Below are 23768 nucleotides of genomic sequence, written 5' to 3'. Positions count from 1 at the left end.
CATTTTTTTTCTGGATCATTCTTGTCCCCCACTAAACAGTATGTGCCTTAAGGGCAGGGGCTGTGGTCTTTCCTCCTTATAAATCCAACTAACACAGGACCTTTCACATGTTATGTACCTACTAAACATGAATTGATTTGAAAATACCTGACCCCAAAGCAGGATTTGGGGGCCACAATTGTGCTCCTTCTTCCTCAAGAAGAAGTGGGGGAAAAAAAGTTATTAGCTCCCAGGCAGACCATCAGGAACATGCCCCATGGCCCTGCTGAGGCAGGATGTGGAAGAGCCTGCTCCCCTCAGCGTGGCTGGCACATTTACCAATGCACTAGCAGGCAATACGCCTGCCATTTTGTTCTCTTTTGTTCCGTCTGACGCCAAAGCCGTCTACCTGGGAGCTGTCTCTTCCTGAGACTTCACAGTGGCAGCTTAGAAGAGGGCAGCCTGTGATGTAGTCAGGGAGATGCTTCATACTGTGTGGGTGACAGGAAATGTTCTCAGGGCAACAGCTGAGATTGTCTTATATAATCACTCCTGTGACCACGGCCATGCCTGGGAATTCCTTGGTCTTTGTCAAAATGGTATTCTTGAGGATTCCTCTGACTCCATGCCACAGACCTTCTGATCACTACTTAGCCCTCCCCTGGGTGCTGTACCCCAGCCCCTGGGTCTCTAGAGGACCAGCCATGGAGCCTTTGCCCTTTGGCTTGTGGAAGAGGCTTCCTCTTTAGTGCTTTTAGCTTTTTAGCTGCCTTTGGATGCTACCCAGTAACCTCCAACCCAGCCATCTTGCAGACTTTGTCCCATGCCTGGCCCACCCAAGACAGCTGGACACCATTGTTGCCAAGATGGCAGAAGGAATTCTTGGGGGGATGGGAGGGGGGAAGGAGGGTAAGAGAATTACAAGAGAATACAAGAAGCAGCAGAAATCATACCAGAAGCCCAGAGTTCAAGACCTGGCCTTGGTGGCATGACAATAGGCAAATGGCTGGCTTCTGCGGACCAGGTTCCTCATTTCATAAAGCAAAGAGCTTGGATGAGATGCCCTCTGAGGTCCTTTGGAGCTCAAATATTCTCCGGCTGTTTTCTGTGGCACAGCTTGGACATATTCCACACTTTGCCTTCAGATGGATATGCAAATAAGGCAATTGAGGTGCACTAATTAGACTGCCTCAGACAGAGCATGTCAGAGCCTGTCTCCTGAGTTTGAGTTGATTTGTATGTGAATTATTAGTGGCTTGGGTTAGGGTGAGGACCCCCCTTTAGGTATTCCTTTCCTATGTGTTTATGCAAAAATCCCACAAGGGCTGGGAAACATAAGCACAGATGTTTCCTGTATTAGTACAAACAGGTATAGTCTTGCATAAAATTGCTTGTTAACAGTGATCTGTGTGCAGAGTCAGTCTGTGCTGCAGGTAAATGAAGCGGCACTCCTGACTTTGCCTGTTTGACAAGAATTCCATCATCTCAGTGATGTTTTTTTTTTCTTTTTTGATGGCAAGCCAGCATCTAGCTTACAGATGAAGACTCACAGAGCTGAAAGGCACCTCAGAGGACCTCTAATCCAATGATAAAACTGAGGCTCAGAAAAGGGAAGGGACTTGCTCAAGGTCACAAAGGTGACAAGTGGCAGAGAGAAAGTTGGAGAGTGGGTAGCAATACCAATGGTTTGTGCCTAAGGAGGGAAGAGATCAAGAGAGAGAAGAGAGGCAACTCTTTATCCATATTGAAACTGGGGAAGAGATTCTAGCCAGAAACATATTAACATTTGCTCAAGGCAGGGTTATTCATATTTTTTAAAAAAACCAAGCCAGCATTGGAATGGAAGACTCATTCATTGACTCTTCGAAGAGGTAGAAGCGAGTCTTGGTTTTCAGGTTCTTGAATCACACTATTTAGTTTAAAACATGCCATCACCGGGGACATAGTTTTCACTAGCCTAGACTCACAAAATGCTGTAAAGTTTTCAAAAAAGTGAAATCTGGCCAAACAGTCAGACCCAGGAAAAGATCACTCTGGAGAAGCTGCCTGCTATTTGGAGAATGATTATAGAGCAGAGGGAAGATCTCTTGGGGGGTGGGGGTGGGAAGAAAACCCCCAACCCTTCATTTGAGGAAAGAGAGGGTTTGGGAGTTTGCTTATTGTTTGGAGGGGGAGGCAAGGCAAAGATCATTCTTCCTTCACAGCTACAATGCTGCTGAAAAATTCAGGAATTCCTCAGCCAAATTAGGATTCAAGAAAGACTTCAAATGCCAATCAGAAGTTGCCAGGCTTTCCCTTTTTGCACCAGTGGGGATTCAGCTGATGCAGGCTTGACCAGAAAAGAGGACTGGCCTTCTTAGACTCAGGCATGGTAATTGGTGATGTAGGGTGCTACAATTTTTTAAGGGGATATTAGCACAGTCTTCCCCTTCTCAATGGTCTCTAATTCTATCACTTATGACAGATTCTGGCCTCATTCTAGTTTTCTTTTGAAATGCAAATCGCCCTGGGAGGGGAAACATTTTCCACAAACCACACAGGTAAAGGAATTAGTGGCAGAGAAAGGATTTCTGGCCATTTGGGAGGAAATCACTTTGTAAACCTCAAAATGCTACATAAAGGTGAGTTATTCTTATTATTACCACACCACACTGCCTGCCATAGATGCTAAAAATGGCAACTATCCATTATATCCAAGGATAGGTGGAGATGAGAAAAGCAATGTGGTCTGGGAGGAAAAAGCCAGGATTTGGGGTTGAGTCCCGGCTCTGCTACTTACTGGCAGTGAATTTCACCTGCCTAATGAGGTTCAGTTTCTTCATCTGTGAAATAGGGATAATCATTGTCATAGTGCATACCTTACCTTACAGGCGTAAGGAAAGTACTTTGTCAATCTTGAAATGCTACAGAAATGGGAGCTTTTTTAGAGCAGAAAGAAGGTTCATCGAAGGAAAGGGCTCTTATTTGGTCTTATATTTGAGGCTCTGGCAAAGGATAAAAAGGCAGACTACCCTGGAGGCATATGCCCCACAGATTACGATGCAGTCCCCTATTGCCCACCTTCCCCAGCTTCCTTCTACCCAACCTCGACACACACTCATCCTGTACTCCCCCCTGAAAGTTCCCATCTCCCAAGGAATCTGTCTAATCACTTCTTCAGTCATATTCAACTCTTTGTGACCCCATTTGGGGTTTTCTTGGCAAAGTTCCTGAAGTGGTTGGCCATTTTCTTCTCCAGCTCATTTTACAGATGAGAAAGCTGAGGCAAACAGGATTAAGTAACTTGCTCCCTTTCACACCGCTAGTAAGTGTCTGAGGTCATGATTTGAATTCTGGTCCTAGGCTCAGCACTTATACACTGAGCCACCTATCCACCAATGGATTAAAAGTAGCTTCTGTAAATTATTGCCGAAACCTGAGTAATAGAAATGTAACTGGGTTGTAGGGATGCTAATGTTAATGCTAATTTTTGTAATAAGAAGATAATGAGATTTGAAAATGTGGAGGTAACTTCCTGAGGGGGATGCACAGACTATACAAAAGTGAAGCAATTTGGTAGTCGTTTTAGAAAAAGGAAAGGTAAATTGTACAAAAGATGAGGAGGAGGAATAGGAGGGACTGAATAAAGGAGAGGAAATAAGTCTCTCTTGGATATATATGTTCTGCATTTTGTGGCAAGAAGAAGAATAACTTATCAGTGAAATTCAAGGATGCTACTGAGGTGGTATTCAAATCTGCCCTCAGACACTTACTAGCTGGGTGACCCTGGGCAAGTCACTTAACTCTGTTTGTCTGTTTCCCCACCTATAAAATGAGGTAGAGAAGGAAATGGCAAAGCACTCCAGGATCTCTGCCAAGAAAACCCCAAATAGGGAAAAATAACTAATCCTGAGATGGGGTTCTGGTTGCTTGGGAGAGAGCAGCTTTGACTTGGAAAGGAAAGTTGGGTTTACTGCCCAGAGGAATGTAAAATTTAAATTAATATCCAATAATTCCAAGTATTATATTTTATAAGATTTATTAATAATCACTTGAAGTAAAAGAAGTACAAGAACAAAAGGAAAAGCCTGAGTAAAGCCACGTGAGTAAAATTCTCCTGCCTGGCACTCACCCAACTGCCGCAGCCAAGTTCCCGGGAGAAGAGAGCCAGGGTGGAGCTACACTCACAACTTTATCTCCAAACTTAAGGATATAATGTGAGAACGAAGATGGGATGCTGGGAGAGTCCTGGGGAGCAAATCCTAATTACACAGGAGAAAGGACCTTGCTTCCCTGGAAGCTGAGAGAAATATCAACAAATAAAGGGCTTTATAAACTATATCATTATTATTTATTATTACTCTAGGTAAATCTGAAATCTTGAGTAGTTGAAACATTGTAAATACTAATTTATGGCTTTGTTTTCTTATTTATTACACAATTAAGAAATTTCACAGCCAGCTTCTATCTGTAAAATGAATGGGAGCAAACCAGACTAGCTCCTGTGGAGGTACTCCAACAAGGATCAAAAAAGAGTACCACATTGAAGACATACCAAAGACATCTAAGGACATACAGCAAAGTGCTTGCATTGGCCCAGAGTCACACAAAGAAATAGCCAGAACCTTTGCGAACTAGGGAAGGAGTTCAGCCAGAGAAGTCTTGGCTAGGCAGTGAAATATGAAGAAGACTTACAGCATGTGGAATGGGAGTGAGCCAGGGATTCTTGAAGCTGCACCAGTGTTCCTGGGAACAGAAAGATGGAATTCTAGACCAAAGGTGAGCATGAAATATTTGGAAGTTGCTGCTGTGTCCCTTTGACCTTGTACCGGGGTTGGGAGCTGGCAAAGCTTCAAACAATAGGGCAGTTATCAGAACCCTGAAGTTCTGAAGATTTATAGCTAGCTACCCTTTAGGTTCCTGAAGAACAGGATACCTGGAGGAAACCATTCTGGAGAACAATTTAGAATTATGCCCAGAATTCTACAACTGTATATACCCCTTGACCCAGCAATCCCACTATTAGGTCGATTTCCCAAGGTAATCAGAGAAAAGATATTCTAAAATACTTAGAGCAGCTCTCTTTATGGAGGCAAAGAACTGGAAATTGAAGGGATGCCCACCAATTGGGGAAAAGCTAAAGAAGCTGTGGCCTGCGATTGTGGTGGAATACTATTATTGCACATTAAGAAATGATGAACAAGTTGAGTTTTTAAAACCATGGAAAGACCTCCATGAAATTATGAAGAGTGAAACAAGCAGCATGAAGAGAACATTGTATACAGCAAGAGAAATATTTTTTGAAGAATAACTGTGAACGTCCACCTCCAGAGAAAGAATTGATACATAGAAACACTCATGACATTATTTTATGAATACTTTTTTTTGTCAAATGATGTCTTCTATAGTGCAGAATGGGGAAGGAGGAAGGGAATTACCTAGGAACTTTAATGTAACAGAGACTACTGGAAACTGAAATTAAAATCTTTTGGGGAAAAAAAAGAATAAAATCCTACAAAATGGAGTATATAAAGTGATAGGCAACCCTAAAGCTCTCAGAGAAAGAGGGGAAAGACCCATATGCACAAAAATATTTTCAGTTATATGATAACAAATATAGTCTTGAATCTTCCCTAAATCAAAGATGGTCAAAACAGAACAAGTAAACTTAAGACCAAATATTCCTAAGGATTACTAGGTCAAAAATCTCAAATAAAATATTAGCAAAGAGTCTAATACCACATATGAAAAGAACAGCTAACATTATGATCAGGAAGGATTTATACCTAGTCTAATATAAGGGAAGCTATCAAAATAAACGACCATATTAACAACAACAAAAATTAAAATGACATGCTCATATCAATAGATATAGAAAAAACTGTGACAAATCACAATATCCATTTTTGAAAGTATTTAAAAAACAAAGGAATATACTTTCCTTTATTTTTTTATAAATTATTTTTTAAAATTTAAATCCTTACCTTCTGTCTTGGTTTCAATACTGTGTATTGAAGAGTGGTAATGGCTAGGCAATGGGGGGGTCAAGTGACTTGCCCAGGGTCACACAACTGGGAAGTGTCTGAGGCCAGATTTGAACCTAGGACCTCCCATCTCTAGGCCTGACTCTATTCACTGAGCTACCCAGCTGCCTCCAATAGACCTTCCTTTAATATGATCGACAATAGCTTTCTAAAACCTAGAGACCTTATGTATACTAGAGCCATGTTATTTTAGAGAGCTAAGAAAAATAACATCAAAATTCATTAAGAGGAAAAAAATGTTAAGAAACTCAAGGGAAACATTGCTTTAAAGTGGAAAGGATGGATCTCTGATATTATAGATCTCTTTACTACAAAAAAGGAATCATTAAAATTATTTGGTACAAGAAAAAAATTTGAAAAATTGAATAGTGAAACAGATTAGTTATACAAGACACAAAACTGAATGAACATAGTAGTAGTATAAGCTTCATTAAACCAAGGACTCTAGATACTGGGTTAAGGACAAAAAGTGAAGGGAAAACTGAAAAGAAGTCTGGCAGAAATTAGATTTAGACCACATATCTCATATCATATATCACAATAAACTCCAAATGGGCATTTTATGTATAGATATAAATATATGCATGTATATGGATATATATGGATAGGGGAAGAATTCTTGACTAAGTAAGAGATAGAAAGGATCTGTGAAGATAAAAATTTAAAACTTGGCAAATATAATCAATAAAGGTAAAATTAGGAGAGAAAAACTGGGGGAAAATATTTATAGTAAGTTTCTTTGATAAAGTTTTAATATTCAAGATAAATGAGAAACTGATATAAACATATAAGAATAAGAACTATTTCCCAGTAAATAACTGGTCAAAGGATATTAACAGATAGTTCTCAAAGGAAGGAACTCAAGATATCAATAACCACATGAAAAAAATACCCCAAACAACAAATAACATGATAAATTAGAATTAAAGAGACCCTCAAATTTTCCCTTATACTCATCAGATTGACAAAGTAACAAAAATAAAGAAGGAATTATTGGAGATGATGTGGGAGAAGAGGCCCAATAATACAATATCGATGAAGCTTTGAAAATAGGAAAGGCATTCTGGACAGCAATTTAGAACTATATCCTCAAAGTCACCAAGCTGTGAATTTGACCCAATAATACTACGCCTGGCCTTATACCCCAATTATATTAGATTTCGAGCTCCCCAAGGGCAGTGATTATTTTTGTCTTTTTTTATCCTCTTACTTGGCACAGTGTTTGGCACAATAAATATTTATTGACTGACTAATTGATGAAGAGATCAAAGACAAAGGAAAAGAGCCCACATACAAAACCAAAATATTTACAAAAGTATTTTTGTGGTAGGAAAGAACTATAAAATAAGATTTCACCCATCAACTGTGAAGAATTGAATATTTATGTCATGTGAATATAATGTGATTGCATCATAAGAAGTTACCCAAAAAAATGAATTCAGAGAAATATGGGAAGATTTGTATAAACTGATACATAGTAAGGTGAGAAGAACTAGAACAATTTATAGTGACTAAAATATTTTAAAGAAAGATAACTTTGAGGGAATAAAGAACTATATCAAAATGACTGTGACTCCAAAGCAAAATCTCAAAACAAAAATAAAGCAAAAATAAATAAATAAATAAAACAACCCCTTTCCTGGTAGGGAAGTAACGGCTATGAGATGCAGAGTGAGATAGACAGTTTCAGACCTGGTGGCTCTGGGTATTTGTTTTGCATGATATGGCTTATTTGACATAATGGATTTCTTAAAATGTAGGGAAGGGTACATTTGAGGAGGGGGCAAGAGGTGCAATGTATTGTTTAAAAAGAACATATAGAAGAGTACAAGGAGAAGTTCAGAGTAGGGTACATAAACAAGGACAGCTTTGAAATTAACATGCCAAATTTGTGATATGCTTTAGACAAACTTCATAGAAATGATTCAGAATTTTATATCTTTTTTCTATTCTTTGCACTGGAAATATTCATTTCTTTTATTAAATATGGAATGATAACTTTTAAATATTTTAAATGAATTATATAAACATTAATTTTGATGTTTATTTAAATATAGGAGATTGAAGGTTTCAAAAATATAGAGATGGGCAACTGCTATGAGAAAAGGGGTTTCTCCAGTTTATTAAATAACATCTAATAAATTTGGCTGACAGCTGATTAATTAATGAGAGATATTTAAATATTTAACTTAAACTGCCTATTTGTCCCCTTTGCTGGGTCTTCAATGCCTTTCTAATCCTTGTCTCCCAAGATTCTCCTCTTTCCATTCTCTTCCTTGACCTTATCTCTCCCACAGCTTCAACTATTATCTCTGTACAAATGCCTCCCAAATCTTTGTCTTCCTCTTTCTTCTTCTTTTTTAAAAAAACATATTTTTTAACTCTTACCTTCGTTCTTAGAATCAATACTGTGTAATGGCTCCAAGGCAGAAGAGTGGTAAGGGCTAGGCAATGGGGGTCAAGTGACTTGTCCAGGGTCACATAGCTAGGAAGATCTGAGGTCAGATTTGAACCTAGGACCTCCCATCTCTAAGCCTGGCTCTCAAACCACTGAGTCACCCAGCTGCCCCCTTCCTCTTTCTTCTTAGCTCCATCTCTAGCTACCTAGAAAGGGAAACTGAAAGTTGATATAAAAGCCTTATTTATGTGACTCCCTACTTCATGTACCAGAGAAATACTCAAAACCTTTTCCTCTTTTCTTGAGCCCCAATTGCCATCCTTCCCATAGTCCAGGCCCCATATATAATATACTCACAGCAAAAGATAGCGTAAGCTTCTTAATTGAGAAAATTTCAGTAGAGGAACTCTACTTCAAAAACATTCAAAAAAGAATGTTCTCAACTCTTTTCTTCCACCGCCTCAAATTGTTTTAGAATGATTATCCCCGACTTCCAATTAGCTATGGTCTCAGAGGAAGAGGCATCCCATTCCTTGTTAAGGTTAATCCTTTTCTCCATGTTTGCTTAATTCCTTCAGGTCCATATTTCAGTGTTTATATGCCTCCCCTTCACTGGCTTCTTTTCACTTGCTACTAACATGTTCAAGTCTCCTCAATCTAATATAGCTTTCCTCTTGATACTTCTATCACATTCAGTCACCTTAATCCTCTCATCATCACTGCCAAACATCTTCAAAAGATTTGATGCCTATTTCTTTATCACAAACATTTGATGCCTATTTCCTTATGCTCTTAACTCCTTGTAATCTAGTTTCTGACCCTATCACTGCTGAAATTCTCCTTCCTTCTGTCTTTCTATGTTTTCTTTGGCTGAAGCCAAAGTAAAACAGAGGTTTTACTCTGTCTTTTGTTGGTTCTGCCACCTCAAGATTTGTTCTGAGTTTTTTTTTTTTTTTTTTTGGTGGTTTGCTTGTAGGTGGGTTTGGGTGAGCTCAGAGCATTCCTTACTCTGCCACCTCCATTTTGATTGCCAGAATCAGACGTTCCTCTACTGAAATTTTCTCAGGGGGCACCAACTTCCTCCTAATGGCCAAATCCAATTATCTTTATTTGGCCCTCATCCTTTCTGCATCATCTGATGATTTGATGTTGCCCATTCTTATCCTGTTTCTCACATTAACTTCCTATGTGACTTTGGGCAATTCATTTAACTCCCCTGGGTCCTGGTTTCCTCATCTACACCACAAGGGGGTTGGACTAGACAGCCTCTGCCATCTCTTCCAGTTCTAGATCTATGATCCTTTGAAGTTTTCTGGCCAGAAACTGTCCAATTCATCCCTTCCCTTTGGCATATAAATTCCTCTAAAATAAACTATGAGTATCCATATGGCAAATGAAGTAGACATGGCCAACATATTTTTTCCTTCAATGAAAAACTAGAATTTTCCATCATCTTAGGTTTGACAGATAGCCTGTCTTCAGCTACAAATGTCCCCAAAGAAGAACAAATCTGTTACACTCTGGTCAACACATTTCCATGGAAATGAAATAGTGAAATGTGACGGAAACTCCATATTTGAAATAACGTGTCATTATATTTTACAAAGGATGCATTGGGCGTCTTTGAGAATGGGGGGGGGAAGGGGTGGGAACAAAACCACCAGGGTACATTCCTGTGTCATTTCATCAAGATAAGAAGCTGTCCTTGACGCATTTTTATGAAAATGATAGTTAGCCTCCATGCGTATATAATTTGGACAGGAAAAAAATAACACAGATTGGAGAGAAGAATGTTCAAAGAGACCTAGAAGCTTCCTCCAACGTCTGGCCTTCAAATGTACTGAACCGAAAATTTCAGAGGGGAAATAGAGCAGAGCCAAATTTCCCAGCTCTATGTTTCTAAGTAAAAGCTAACACATACATCCAACAACAAAAATACCCATCGAATGCAGCCCATTCACCTCCACCCTAGCTGTAGCTATTCCCAGTTTTCCTCCCTAGGCTCAAGAAGGAAGATCAAAATGACCCAAGAGCTGTTTTCAGGAAGCACAATCCGAACTCATTTAAGTCCTGCTGCCTCTAGTGCAGACATAAGTCACTGAGTAAAAGCTGAGATGCACAAAGCCTCATTTCCTCAGAAACTTGGGAGAAGGGGGAGAATGGTGGGATCATAAATTTAAAGCTGGAAAGGATTTTGTCCAACCCCCTATTTTGCAGATAAGGACATTAAGGCTCACAAAGGTTCCCCAATAAGAACTGGGATTTGAGCCCAGGTCCTCTGTCATCCAATTCAGTGCTATTCCCACAGGTAGATTTTTCCATGGCAGCTATTGCAGGTGACAATTTGGTTGTATAATCTCACAGGAATTTGGAACAATAGTTTCTCCTTCATGAAATCCCCTTCAGATGTTAATGTAGGGGACAGGAAAAACCCTGTGTGGGCTTCAAAACTTCCCTCTCCCTGCTTGCTAAAGTCATGGTTAATGCTCCTCTTCATTTTGTCTTTTGAATAAAGAGGAGAGGTAATAATGAAGATAAGACTAGAGGGGCTACTGTGGAAAGGGCTCTAGATTTGGAGTCAGAAATTCTGGGTTCAAATCCCACATATGCCATTAACTAGTGAGTGTCTGGCAAATTCTTTCACCTCTGTAGGCAGTTTCATCATCTGTAAATTCCAGCTTTAAATCCTTTGACACTGACAGTCATTTCAGTTGGCAGAAGGGTTGCTGAAGAAGCCAGGGCTTATGCCCTCTATGGTTTTAGAGACTAATGTCCCCTTTTGGGAGAAAGAAGGGGAGGGGTGAGGAGAGAGGCTGCCATTTACTCATTACATGCCACATGCACACGCATACACACACACACACACACACACACACACACACACACACACACACACACAAAACCACAGCAGCCTCTCTCTCTCTCTCTCTGCCAGTCTGTCTCCTATCAATCCTATTCAAGAATTTTTTTTATTTAAAGATTATGTTGGTGGCCTGATGGCTGTCTCCAGGGATGGGATGATTTATTTCCTTTTATTTAGGAAAAGGCTTTGCAGAGAGTGGATACGACTCACTGAATGTCATCAGGCAGGGGAGGGGAAGCCGAGTGGAATCCCAATGAATCCCTCTGGAGATAGGAAAACAGGACATGGGAGGAGCAGCTGTTGTCAAGGGGAAGGGATCTAGGAAAGGGGGAAGGGAATCAGATCTTAGAAGATTCTGTGGCATCCAAGGGAAACAGGTGCGGGGCAGAGAACCCAGGTGTCCTGATTCCCAGCTCCACATGCTTCCCACCACCTCCTTCTCCCTTTGTTAGGTATCATCTTCATCATCAACAAGTATTCATTAAGTAGCTATTTGTATATGAAAAGACTCCCACAGACTTGGTTCCTGCCTTTTCATCGTCTCTAGTTTATAACATTCCACAGTTACCAAACCATAGAGATATCTGAGACTCGATGAATGGTCACCTGGCTGCCATTGCTGGCCTCCAAATGGTGAGGAAGGGCTTCCTCCGTAGGAATTCTACATGACTGCCTGAAAGGGCCCAGGAGCTTTCAACCCTTTTGATTTGATTCAGTGGAATTGTTTATTTAAAAGCTACCTTATATCCTAGGCAATGGAGAAGATACAAAGTTGATGTATGGCACAGCCTGCCTTCTGAATTCAGGGTGGTACCAATCAAGTTCTGGAGATAAGACACGTACAGAGAATACTTTTATATACAACAACAGCTTCAAAGATCTCAGGTTGGCAGGGGCTTTGGAGATCATGGAGTCCAACCTCCTCCTCGTTCCATAGTTGGGGAAACTGAGGCAGATAGTGATCAAATGACTTGCCTCAAAGTCTCAGAGCTAGCAAAGTATCTGAGGTGGAATTTAGATGGAGGTCTTCTAGACTCCCAAGGCCAGGCAGCTAGCCACAAGACCATGGGAATTAGAGAATGCTAGAGAAAGTGTTAGATGAGATCTGAGGTGCAATCTGGGAAGGTTTTCATCACCATCCACCCCCAACGATGGCCATCTTCCTTCTTGCTTATTTTTTAATTTTCTTTTTGTTTCACTGGAAAGGAAGATGCTCAGTTTTAAACATTAAAAATGTACAAGTTGCTTTGTTATGATAAAACTAAAGCTGTACATTTTCTTCAAACAACAGTTTATTCTGTAAAATTTGCTATGAAGAATTGGACTTCAATTGAAAAGGTAAGTGAGAACCCTGCTGCTTCAGTCAGACTTGCTTTGATTGGTCTTCCTTTCCTGTATGGCACCTGTCCCAGCTTTACCCATCCTATGCAATGCTAATTAATTCATTAATGTAAAGACTCTTTTTCATTAAAGATCTTATATATGTCTATGTCACAGGCATCTTACTCTTACAAAAGCTCCTTAAAATCCAACAGGTTTGAAAATGCGATGACTGGGCTCAGGAGTATTTCACAGCAGGGTTACAGGGTGTGAACATACTTGATATCCCTGGTCTAGTCTAAACATAGCTCTAGAGTGTCCCAGATGCCTGCGGAGAACTTTCTGGGGTGACGCGGGGCTTCCTTTAAATTAATGAAAGACCCACAGAGGGGGCAGCTGGGTAGCTCAGTGGATTGAGCGTCAGGCCTAGAGACAGGAGGTCCTAGGTTCAAATCTGACCCCAGACACTTCCCAGCTGTGTGACCCTGGGCAAGTCACTTGACCCCCATTGCCCACCCTTACCACTCTTCTGCCTTGGAGCCAATACACAGTATTGACTCTAAGACGGAAGGTAAGGGTTTAAAAAAAAAAAGACCCACAGATTCTGGGAACTAGAAAGAAACTTAGAAACAATTTCCTGTAATTCTCTCATTTTAAAGGTGAGGACACTAGGAGCCACAAATGCAGGGTGGCTTCATGGTCACAGGAAGATTCAGGTGAGGCAAAGTTGCACAATCCAAAATGCAATGGAGGACCATGGTTTCTTCAGTGTCTGACCAAATGCTAAGCTCTCTCCAACATTTGTCTCAGTTGCCTTCATTACCTTTGGAATAGAAACTGGGGCCACTAATCTGTTTATAAGAATCCTTTCAGGGTACATATTAACTTAGTTTTAAAAATGTGATATTGTCTATGTTTTATTATATTTTTATTTATTTTATTAAATAGTTATCTTTAATTTTAAATTTAAGTTATTTTTTATTTTAAAATTTAACAATTTATTTCATTAAATATTTCCCAATTCCATTTTAATGTGGTTCCAGTAGCACTCTAGATCAGTGACTCCCAAAGTGGGCGCCACCGCCCCCTGGTGGGTGCTGCAGTGATCCAGGGAGCGGTGAGGGCCACAGGTGCATTTATCTTTCCTATTAATTGCTATTAAAATTTAAGGGGCAGCTGGGTAGCTCAGTGGAGTGAGAGCCAGGCCTAGAGACAGGAGGTCCTAGGTTCAAACCTGGCCTCAGCCACTTCCCAGCTGTGTGACCCTGGGCAAGTCACTTGACCCCCATTGCCCACCCTTACCACTCTTCTGCCTTGGAGCCAATACACAGTATTGACTCTAAGACGGAAGGTAAGGGTTTAAAAAAAAAAAGACCCACAGATTCTGGGAACTAGAAAGAAACTTAGAAACAATTTCCTGTAATTCTCTCATTTTAAAGGTGAGGACACTAGGAGCCACAAATGCAGGGTGGCTTCATGGTCACAGGAAGATTCAGGTGAGGCAAAGTTGCACAATCCAAAATGCAATGGAGGACCATGGTTTCTTCAGTGTCTGACCAAATGCTAAGCTCTCTCCAACATTTGTCTCAGTTGCCTTCATTACCTTTGGAATAGAAACTGGGGCCACTAATCTGTTTATAAGAATCCTTTCAGGGTACATATTAACTTAGTTTTTAAAATGTGATATTGTCTATGTTTTATTATATTTTTATTTATGTTATTAAGTAGTTATCTTTAATTTTAATTTTAAATTATTTAAATTATTTTTTATTTTATTTTAAAATTTAACAATTTTATTTATTAAATATTTTTATTAAATTTATTATTTATTATTTCATTAAATATTTTCCAATTCCATTTTAATGTGGTTCCAGGAGCACTCTAGATCAGTGACTCCCAAAGTGGGCACCACCGCCTCCTGGTGGGTGCTGCAGTGATCCAGGAAGCGGTGATGGCCACAGGTGCATTTATCTTTCCTATTAATTGCTATTAAAATTTAAAAAATTAATTTCCAGGGGGCTAAGTAATGTTTTTTCTGGAAAGGGGGCAGTAGGCCAGAAAAGTTTGGGAACCACTGCTCTAGAGTGGGTCACATGTGTATGTGTGGCAGGAAGTTTTTGACCCTTCTGCCCTAGATGGTTAAAAATTTACATGGTTTTAACAATGGCTGATTGACTAGACCCCAAATTTGGTTATTAAACATTTGACTTTAACTTGAAGTCACTAATGGAGTACCTCAGGGATCTGCTATTCAACAGTTGTCAGCAACATACTTGAGGACTTGAAGGACATTCATATCAAGTCAAGACATGATCCACAGCGAGAAAGGGATAGTGAAAACATCGGATGTCAATCAAGAGCTGAAAAATATGACTAGAATAGAATGAGCCACCTCTAATAAGGTATAATTTGATATAAGGAGATGAAAAGTCCTATACTTGGGATAAAAAAGCAGCTGCCCATGCACAGGGAAGGGAGGGATAGCTACTTAGCAATTCATGTGAAAAAGATCTCAGGTTTTTGGTAGATTGCAAACTCGTTGTGAACCCGTACTGAAATATGACAGTCCCAAATGCTAATGGATTAAGAGAAATCTACGATCCAAAACAAAGAATTCCCAAATTATGGTACTAGTCTGGCCATATCAAAGTTATTTTGTTCACTTCTGAACTCTGTCTTTATAGGAGGACATTGGCAACCTGGAGAGTTTAGAAGAGAGTAACCAGGATGGTGAGGTTACTGAAAGCCATTGTCATAAAAAAGCAATTCAAAGGAACTGAGGATATTTAGTTTAAAGAAAAAAGGCTTAGCAGGGACATATGATTGTCTCAAAATATCTGAAGAACTGTTAAGGATAAGAGGAATTCAACTTACTCTGGTTGGCTAGAGAGGACAAAACAAGGAATAAGAGGTAGAAATGGTAGGGAGGAAGACTTAGTCCTTACATGAGAAGAGTCTTCTTAATAATTAAAGTTATCTGTGAGTGCAATGGACTGCCCTATGAAGAAGGGAGTTCATCATTCCTGGAGACCATAGGATCATAAATTTAAAGCTAAAAGGAACATTACAGCTCCTAGAGTCAAAACCCTTCATTTTGAAGATGAAGAAATTGAGTTTCAGAGTGATTTGCCCAAGGTCAGACAGATAGTAAGTGGCAAGGCCAGTATTTAAATCCAGAACTTTTAGCTCTGAATACAGTGTTTTCATTCAGTTTGGCTGGACCATGGAGATTATGAGGGGGAAAATAACATTAAATAAGTCTAGAAAGGTAGGTGGGAACCAGACTGAGGAAAGCCTTAAACCCCAAGCTAAGAAGTTTATATTATATCCTAAAGGCATTTAAGATTTCTGAAGAGGGGAGTGACATGTTTAGTAGCATATTCTAGAAAGATGATTGTGAAAGTCATCTAGAAGATAGATTGGAGAAAAGAGAAATGGAAAGCTAGGATGCTACTTATGAAAGTATTATGGTAGTTAGATGGTGCAGCGGATATAGTGCTGAGCTTGAAGTCAGGAAGACTCATCTTCCTAAGTTCAAATCTGGCCTCAAACAATAATTATATGACCCTGAGCAAGTCATTTAATGCTAGTTGCCTCAATTTCCTCATCTGTAACATGAGCTGAAGAAGGAAATGGGAAACTACCCCGGTATTTTTGCCAAGAAAACTCCAAATGGGATCATAAAGAGTTGATTTTGATTAAAAATTGACTCAGCAACAACCTGCTCTGAGGAGATGAAGGTCTGGACTAGAAAATCAATTTTGTGAGTAGAGAGAAGGGCATTGGTGAAAAAGATATTATAGAGGTAGAATTGACGTCTTGGCAACTGGTGCTACATGACTGGTGAAGGAAAGGGAAGAATCAAGGATGACTCCAGGGTTATTGACTGCTGCAAGGATGATGGTGACCTCAGCAGAAACAAGGAAATCTGGAGGCAGGGCAAGTTAAAGGGAAAAAGTAATGAGTTTGCTTTGTATCTGCTCAGTTTGAGATGCTTACAAGATATCCAGGGGGAGATATCCAGCAGGCTATGGAGCATGACTGGAGTAATGGACTTAAGGAGTGACTAGATTTCTTCCATCAGGGATATTTCCAAGGGGATTCCTGTTTAGGCCTGGATTGGAGGAGAGAACCTTCCAACTCCAACATTCTGTGATTTTTTTGAAGCAGCAGAGCTCTACTAAGAGCTTGGGTTTCCCAAAAGCCCAGTACTCTTCCCAGGACCCTGCACTACATCTTTGAGATGTAAGAGTTCCCCTGAGAGATGGGCTCTGCCCCAGGCATTGTACAACCCACCTCATTCTAATCCCTTCTGGCTCTCCAGCTGGCCCCTTGCCATGGCTGCTGGGACAACCTGCCTTTCTCAGCAGAAGACTTTAGCTGAGGTGGAGGTAGTTAGCTCCTTGTCTGACTGAGTTTCTAGCCTATAAAAACAGCCTCCCAGAAACGCAAGTAGTTTTCATTGTTTCATTGTTCTACTTTGTAGGATTACAGTAGGATTAAGGGTGGAAGAAAAAAAATTTAAACCAAAATATGTGCCCCTCCCAAAACACCAAATCAGTACATAATGGGCAGATTAGAAAAGTAGGGTCTGAACCACTTGGTAATTGACTTTAAAAAAAAAACACAAGAGATTCTAACTAGAGGTTCGCAGTGGGGTGGGGTGTTCGGAATGGGAACATGCTAAATGGGCAAAGAAATGAGAAGAGGAGAGGACAGCCAAAGACAAGGGTAGATGGGACAAAAACAATTCACACAGTGAAATATTTCTATAAATGACACGTATTGAAGAAAAAAGGAGAATTAATGGGAGGAAGAGAAGAGGGAGAAAAAGAAACACAAGGTATTTCTCAGTCTGTTTTTCCCCAAAACACTCAGTGCTTTATGGATAAAACATCACAGGGCATTTCAATAGAGACAAATGCCTGATAGAAAAATGGAAATCTAAAAAGATGTACCAGTCAGCATAATAAGAATACAAAAAGTATGAATTCTTCCAAAGATCATTAGGAAATGGGTCTTGCTAATTGCTGGCTATCCCTATTGTGACCTAGAGAAGAAAAGGTGGCTCATAAAAGAACTAGAAAAGACTGAAGACCAGAAATAATTTGGGAGAACTAAGGGGTATCTCCATGGAACAAATGTCAACCTATTCTCCTAACCTCAACCTTTTCCCTTCTCTGAGATTGCCCTAATATCTCAGCTCTTCCTTGCTTATGGGGAGTGACTCCTCTAGCCATTAGATACTCTTGAGCTAGTATGGGCTTTCAATCTGGTTGCCTGAGATTATATTCTAAGAGGAATATTTACTACATTTCCAATTTTTCCTCCATTGCCCTCACAGAAAGAAAGAGCGTGTGTTTGATAATTACGATATTCTCAACTCCATTATTCTCACCAGTGGTCACCAACGGGGAGCACTGGACCTTCCAGTGTAATTATTATTATTTTTTAAACTTGACTTTGGAATGTATTTTATGACACTCTTTGTTGATGAAAAATTTAATACCATTGAATTGGAGCTAGAAAGGACTTTAAAGGTCATCTAGTACTTATTTTTCTCCATTATGTTTTGCTTTGGCTGACAGAAAAATCAGTTTGTATGATTTGAGTCAAAATCGACTGATGGTAAGCCCAAGGGTAGCTAGAAGGCAGGGAATAGGGAATCTACTCATGAAAAATTGAAAGTTATTTATAAGAGACCTTGGTATGTAAAAGTCCCTATTCCCATATGTCCATAAGATCAAGAAGGGAGCTTAGATATCTTTTAGATTTCCCTGCTTACTCTTTACAGATAAGAAAACTAAAATCAAGAAAGGTAGAGGTACCTTGCCTTAGGCACAGATGGTAAAGCCAGACCTAATTCCTTTCACTCTGTGGTTCAGTCTCTCTTTTTGAATGGTGTCAGAGGTTAAAATCTCAATGCCTTCTAACTCTATGATCTTGTCATTTTATCCTTAGGGGTTGGTATCCTCTCCATTTTACACAAAGAGAAATTGAATGACAGAGTCGCCCAAGGCTATTTAAATATCCTAGGAACTGAGCTTTTGGGGGGACGGGAGTTAAAAAAAAGCTCTAAGACTAGTTCTGGATTGTCTGCCTATGGCTTCTTTTTTTTTCTGATTTAGTACTACTGAGGTATTCTCATATTTGATCACAGTTTTATGAAAATCATAGGATCACCAACTAGAAACTGGAAGGCACCTTAGAAACCATCTAATCCAACTCCTTCCTATCACAGAGGAGGCCCAGTTTGTGTCTTACTCAAGGTAACACAGGTATTAAATAGTAAAGCTAGAAGAGAATGAGTATTTGAACTACACATTCCCAGTTTTTCCATTGTATCGATCTGTGGAAAGGGGGAAAGGGAAGGTACAAAGAAACCAGAGAGAAGAGGGAACTAGGAGAAGGAAGTGACTGAGGAGAATAAAGGCGAGCAGCAATAGAGGTGTTGAGTTCTCTAATGAGGGGTAAGGCCACTTACTCCAGCACATCCCGATTGAACTGCTTCTTACTATTTCCCAGGAATTCTCCAATCATTTGTCTGCTAAGTCCTTTTCGCTGCAGGAGGAAATGAGCCACACCAATGGGAGTGTCGGGGATGAAGCCTCGGGAGATCAGGAACTGAATGCCCTTGTCTGGGTTTCTGGAAAAAGAGAAAGAGGTCAGGGGACCAATAAGCTACAGGATCACCACTCTTCTACCTCTCCTCAGTCCTTTCCAAATTAAAAAACAAAAAAGCAAACAAAAAAAAACCTCTCCCATCTGATTTCAGAAACACAGAATCTCCGAAGATAGAAAAGATCTCAGAGAACATTTAGTACAAGTCTATCTAAACAAGAATCTCCTCTACTCCTGAGGGCAGCACATGCTCTCATTAGCTTTTTTGACTGCCATAACACATTGTTGTTTGTGTGCCTCTTGAACTTAATATGCATATGATGTTCCATATATTTCTTTAAATCAATTACTGTCTAACTGTGCCTCATCCAACTTGTACTTGTGAAATTTGTATTTTGGACCCAAGTATCAGACTTTGTGTTTATCCCTATTAAACTTAATTTATTAGATATGACCTCATATTTAACCTGCAAAGTGATTTTGGAACCTGATGGACATTTGATATGTCAGCTATTCCTTCTAACTTCATGTCATCCGCAAAGCTGATAAACTTACCATCACTATAATGACTGTGATCAATATTTTGATAATGACTGATAACAATATTTTATTTTATTTTTTAAAAACCCTTACCTCCTGCCTTAGAAGTAATACTGTGTATTGGTTCCATGGCAGAAGAATGACAAGGGCCAGGTAATGGGGGTTAAGTGACTTGCTCAGGGTCACATAGCTAGGAAGTGCCTGAGGTCAGATTTTAAGCTACATAGCTGCACCCCCCCCCCACCTCGTTGTCAACAATATTAAACAACACAAAGAGAAGTTCCTAGGGTAATCTATTAGGGACCTTCTTCCAAGCTGACATGCAACCCATACTATTGTCTGGCCCTCACCTAGGGATATACTAGTAAATATTTAACAACTAGCTTTCTTGAAAAAAATATAGTGCTTCTGACACTTTACATTTTAATCTACATTATTAACATTTTCTCCATTACATTTAAAAATCTAGTCAATTGATAAAACAATAAATTAAGTCCTAATATGTAGTATCATTTGCCAATTTCCAAGCTGTAAATGCATAAATTGAAATTTTAACAATCAGCTTTTGAGATCTGGGTCCAGCTGGCTCTAGCACATGCCTGGCCTCATTTTCCATCCTATCCCCAAGAATAGCATCAGAGACTACTTCAAAAGTTTTGCTAAAATCAAGGTAAGTGATAATTTACAGTATTTCCCTGATCTATCCAGAATCACAGAATTTAAGAGTCGTAAAGGAACAAGTCTAACAACCCTTGCCTAAAAAAGGAAATGAGGTTAGTGTGGCAGGATTTAGCATGCCAGTGATTAATTCAGTGTTGTTGTTCAGTCGTGTCCGTCTCTTCGTGTCCCCATTTGGAGTTTTCTTGGCAAAGATTCTAGTGTTGTTTGCTATTTCCTTCTCTGACTCATTTTACAGATGAGGAAATTGAGGGAAACAGTTAAGTCATCTAGGGTCACATAGCTAGTAAGTATCTGAGGCTAGATTTGGACTCAGTAAGATGAGTCTTCCTGACTTCCAGCCTGGCATTCTACCTACTATACCACCTAGCTGCCCTGCCTTGTACATAGTCAGTGCTTAATAAATGAGTAATGACTGATGCCTTGTTCTTAATGAAGCTATGCTGGGTCTTTGGGATCATCACCTTTTTTCTTAAAATGATTATTAACTATCCCTTTAAGAATACCTTTGAGAATGTTGTAAGGAATTAAAGTTAAGCTCATTGGCTTGTAATTTGTAGACTCCACTCTCTTACCTTTTTTTTTTTTTTAAATCAGGCAACATTTGCCCATCAGCAGTGGCACCTCTCCTGTTCTCCAGTCCTTCAAAGAGCACTAACATCAGTGATCTCAGCTCAGCAATCACATCTGCCAGTTCTTTTAATACTCTAGTATGAAATTCATCTGGCCCTGGTGATGCCCCAACCCTTCCCCATTCATAGCCAGGGCCCCCTTCCAATTACTCCAAACCCTCCTGACATATTCAGAGCCTATTACCCCAACCATCTCTGATAACTACTGGCTTCTTCCTTTTGTTTTACCTACTACCTCTGAGAAAACTTTCTTTTCTACACCATTCTCCCTCTCCCACCCAACTCCTCAATCACTATCCCTCCCACTAGGAAACCTTTCCCTTTTGAGATGCATTTCGATTTCAGGCAAACTCTAAATCCATATATGTTTGAGTGGGAATTGAGGGAAGGGGACTATGACTCTCAAAAGAGAGACAATGAAGTGGAACAGCAAGGGTAGGACCAGGCATGAGGCTTCTTGAGCTTGAATCCCAGGTGAGCTTCTGTGAAGCATGCTACCCACCTCTGGATAGAGAGATGATGAACTCCACTGCAGAATGAATTATATTTTGGAGCACAACAAGACTGGAAATTTGTTTTTGCTTAACTTTGCATATTTGCTACACAAAATCTTGTAACAACGTGGAAGAGAGAAGGTAAGAAAAAAGCTAGGGATGGGGTTACCTCTTCTTGTTAACTCCCTTTAAAATCAATTTCTGTTCTTTCTGGACTTCAGTATTCTCATTTGGAAACATGAATGGAGAAATGTATGGGACATCTCCCTCTCTCTCTTCCCATAATGCCATGGAATTCACTTAAAGGCTTTGGAAAAATCTGTGTAACATTCTAGAAATTTGGTAGGTATCTAAAAGGATCCTATTTCTTCTTCAGCACTTCTGACTAGAAGCTCTCCCTTTTCTCTCAGCTTCTTTATCTCCTGCTCCTACACAGGCTACAAACTACTGCCTCAGCTATGTCCAGGTTTTGTATTAATAAGAGGAGACTGGTGGGAGGGTGGGTAGTTTGAGAGAGAGAGAGAGAGAGAGAGAGAGAGAGAGAGAGAGAGAGAGAGAGAGAGAAAGAGAGAGAGGTGGTAGCCCACAGAAAAAGGAAGGAAAGAAATGGAGAGAAATGCTAGTCCTTGGTTCCTCTGACTCCTACTTTCTATCCCTTTAAGACCTAGTTGGACCTCTTCACAAGATGAAGAAACTAAGGTCTCATTAGAAAGTAGTTCTATCATTCAGTGCATGAGAGTATAGAGAAGGGAGCTATGTTTGATGCTGGGTCCAGGTTTATCACCAATGTCTGATTTCATGTATAAGAGAAGGAGGTATTTGGTCATGAAATTTTATGAAAAGAGGGTGAGATTCAGGGGACTTATTTTTAAAAAGAAGTACATTTTGTCATATTTGGAATTGCAAAGGCCATAACCAACTCCTAAATTGTCTGATCTCCTCAGTAAACTCCACGTTCTTACTACCACTTTGGGTTAAAATATAAAATCCTCTCTTTGGCATTTAAAGCCTTTTATAATCTGGTCCTTTCCTGCTTTTTTCTCTATGATCCACCCAAGTTGAATGGCTTACTGTTCCTCCCACCTGGTACTCTACCTCCCTTCTGTCCCTTGGCACCAGTTGTCCTGGAATGCACTTCTTCTTCACCTCTGCCTCCCAATTTTCTACAAAACTCAATTTCATGGGGTAGCTAGGTGGCTTAGTGGCTAGAGTGCCCAGAGGTGGGTTCAGATGCTTTCTAGTTGTGTAACTCTTTACCCCCATCACCTAGCCCTCACCACTCTTCTGCCTTGGAATTGATACTTAATATCAATTCTAAAACAGAAGGTATGGAGTTGTTTGCTTTTTAAAGACTTATTTCCATGCTATCTTCCCCACTAGAAAGTAAACTCCTTGAGGCCAGGCAGTCTGTACTTTTGCTTTTATTTGCATCCCCAGCATTTAGCACAATGCTTGCACACAGTCAACGTATAACAAATGCTTGCTGATGAGTTCCAGTTCTACTGTAAAATATACATAGAAATGTTTTGTGGATGCTTTTTTTAAACATTGCTATCACTTCATAAGTCCCATTCTCTCTCCCTGTTCCCCCCCCCCATTCCCATCCACCCAAAGAACTCTCTGTTAGAACAGAGAAGAAATTGAAACAAACTGTGATTTACTTCCTCTTTGAAAGAGAAGCCTTCTGACTGGCTAATAATACATGCATATAGGGGCAGTCAATTCTAGCATGCTCCTGGCTATATAATAGATGTGTACACATTTGTTTCCCTACATCCTCCCCTTCCCTTTATCTTCCCCATTCCCCACCCTACCTTAATCCATTTCTTATTCCCTTCTCTTTGTATTCCTTCAGACCAACACATGCCCCCTGTATGCTATCTCACTCATCTGGTCTCTGTTCTCTATGCCAAATCTCTCACTTTCTCTTTTTTCCCCTATTAAAAGAAACTTGGAGCTTAACAACTACCAGATAAAATGAACACTTACATATATATGTTAGAATAGAAAAAAAGAGTTGTTCATGAAACTATGAACTTATAAATATTGACTAAAAATTCAACATGCTACTTTCAAAGCTGTCCAACTTGTCCATGACTACTTGAACTTCCTTTTCTCTCCTCTCCATTTAAAGATATGTTTCCATGACCCTCTTTTCTTTCTTTCTTTCTTTTTTTAATGTGTTGCTTTTGGCTTCTTTCCAATTCCCCTCCCTTGTGT

At 39.8% G+C, this 23768-nt stretch overlaps 1 protein-coding gene across 2 annotated transcripts in view; it reads right to left on the bottom strand.

Moving 5' to 3' along the window:
- The window catches only part of IQSEC3 (IQ motif and Sec7 domain ArfGEF 3), a 155392-nt gene that overhangs the window by 25658 nt on the left and 105966 nt on the right, over positions 1-23768 (bottom strand). For both annotated transcript variants that reach the window (XM_044678205.1, XM_044678206.1), the window contains one exon: positions 19068-19229. In XM_044678205.1, the coding sequence (XP_044534140.1) occupies positions 19068-19229 (162 nt within the window). The remainder of the gene's footprint in view (positions 1-19067; positions 19230-23768) is intronic.

This window comes from Gracilinanus agilis, chromosome 5 (assembly GCF_016433145.1).
Source record: "Gracilinanus agilis isolate LMUSP501 chromosome 5, AgileGrace, whole genome shotgun sequence".
Lineage (NCBI taxonomy): Eukaryota > Metazoa > Chordata > Mammalia > Didelphimorphia > Didelphidae > Gracilinanus > Gracilinanus agilis.
Note: the sequence above shows the minus strand (reverse complement) of the source record. Positions and strands in the feature narration are given on the sequence as shown.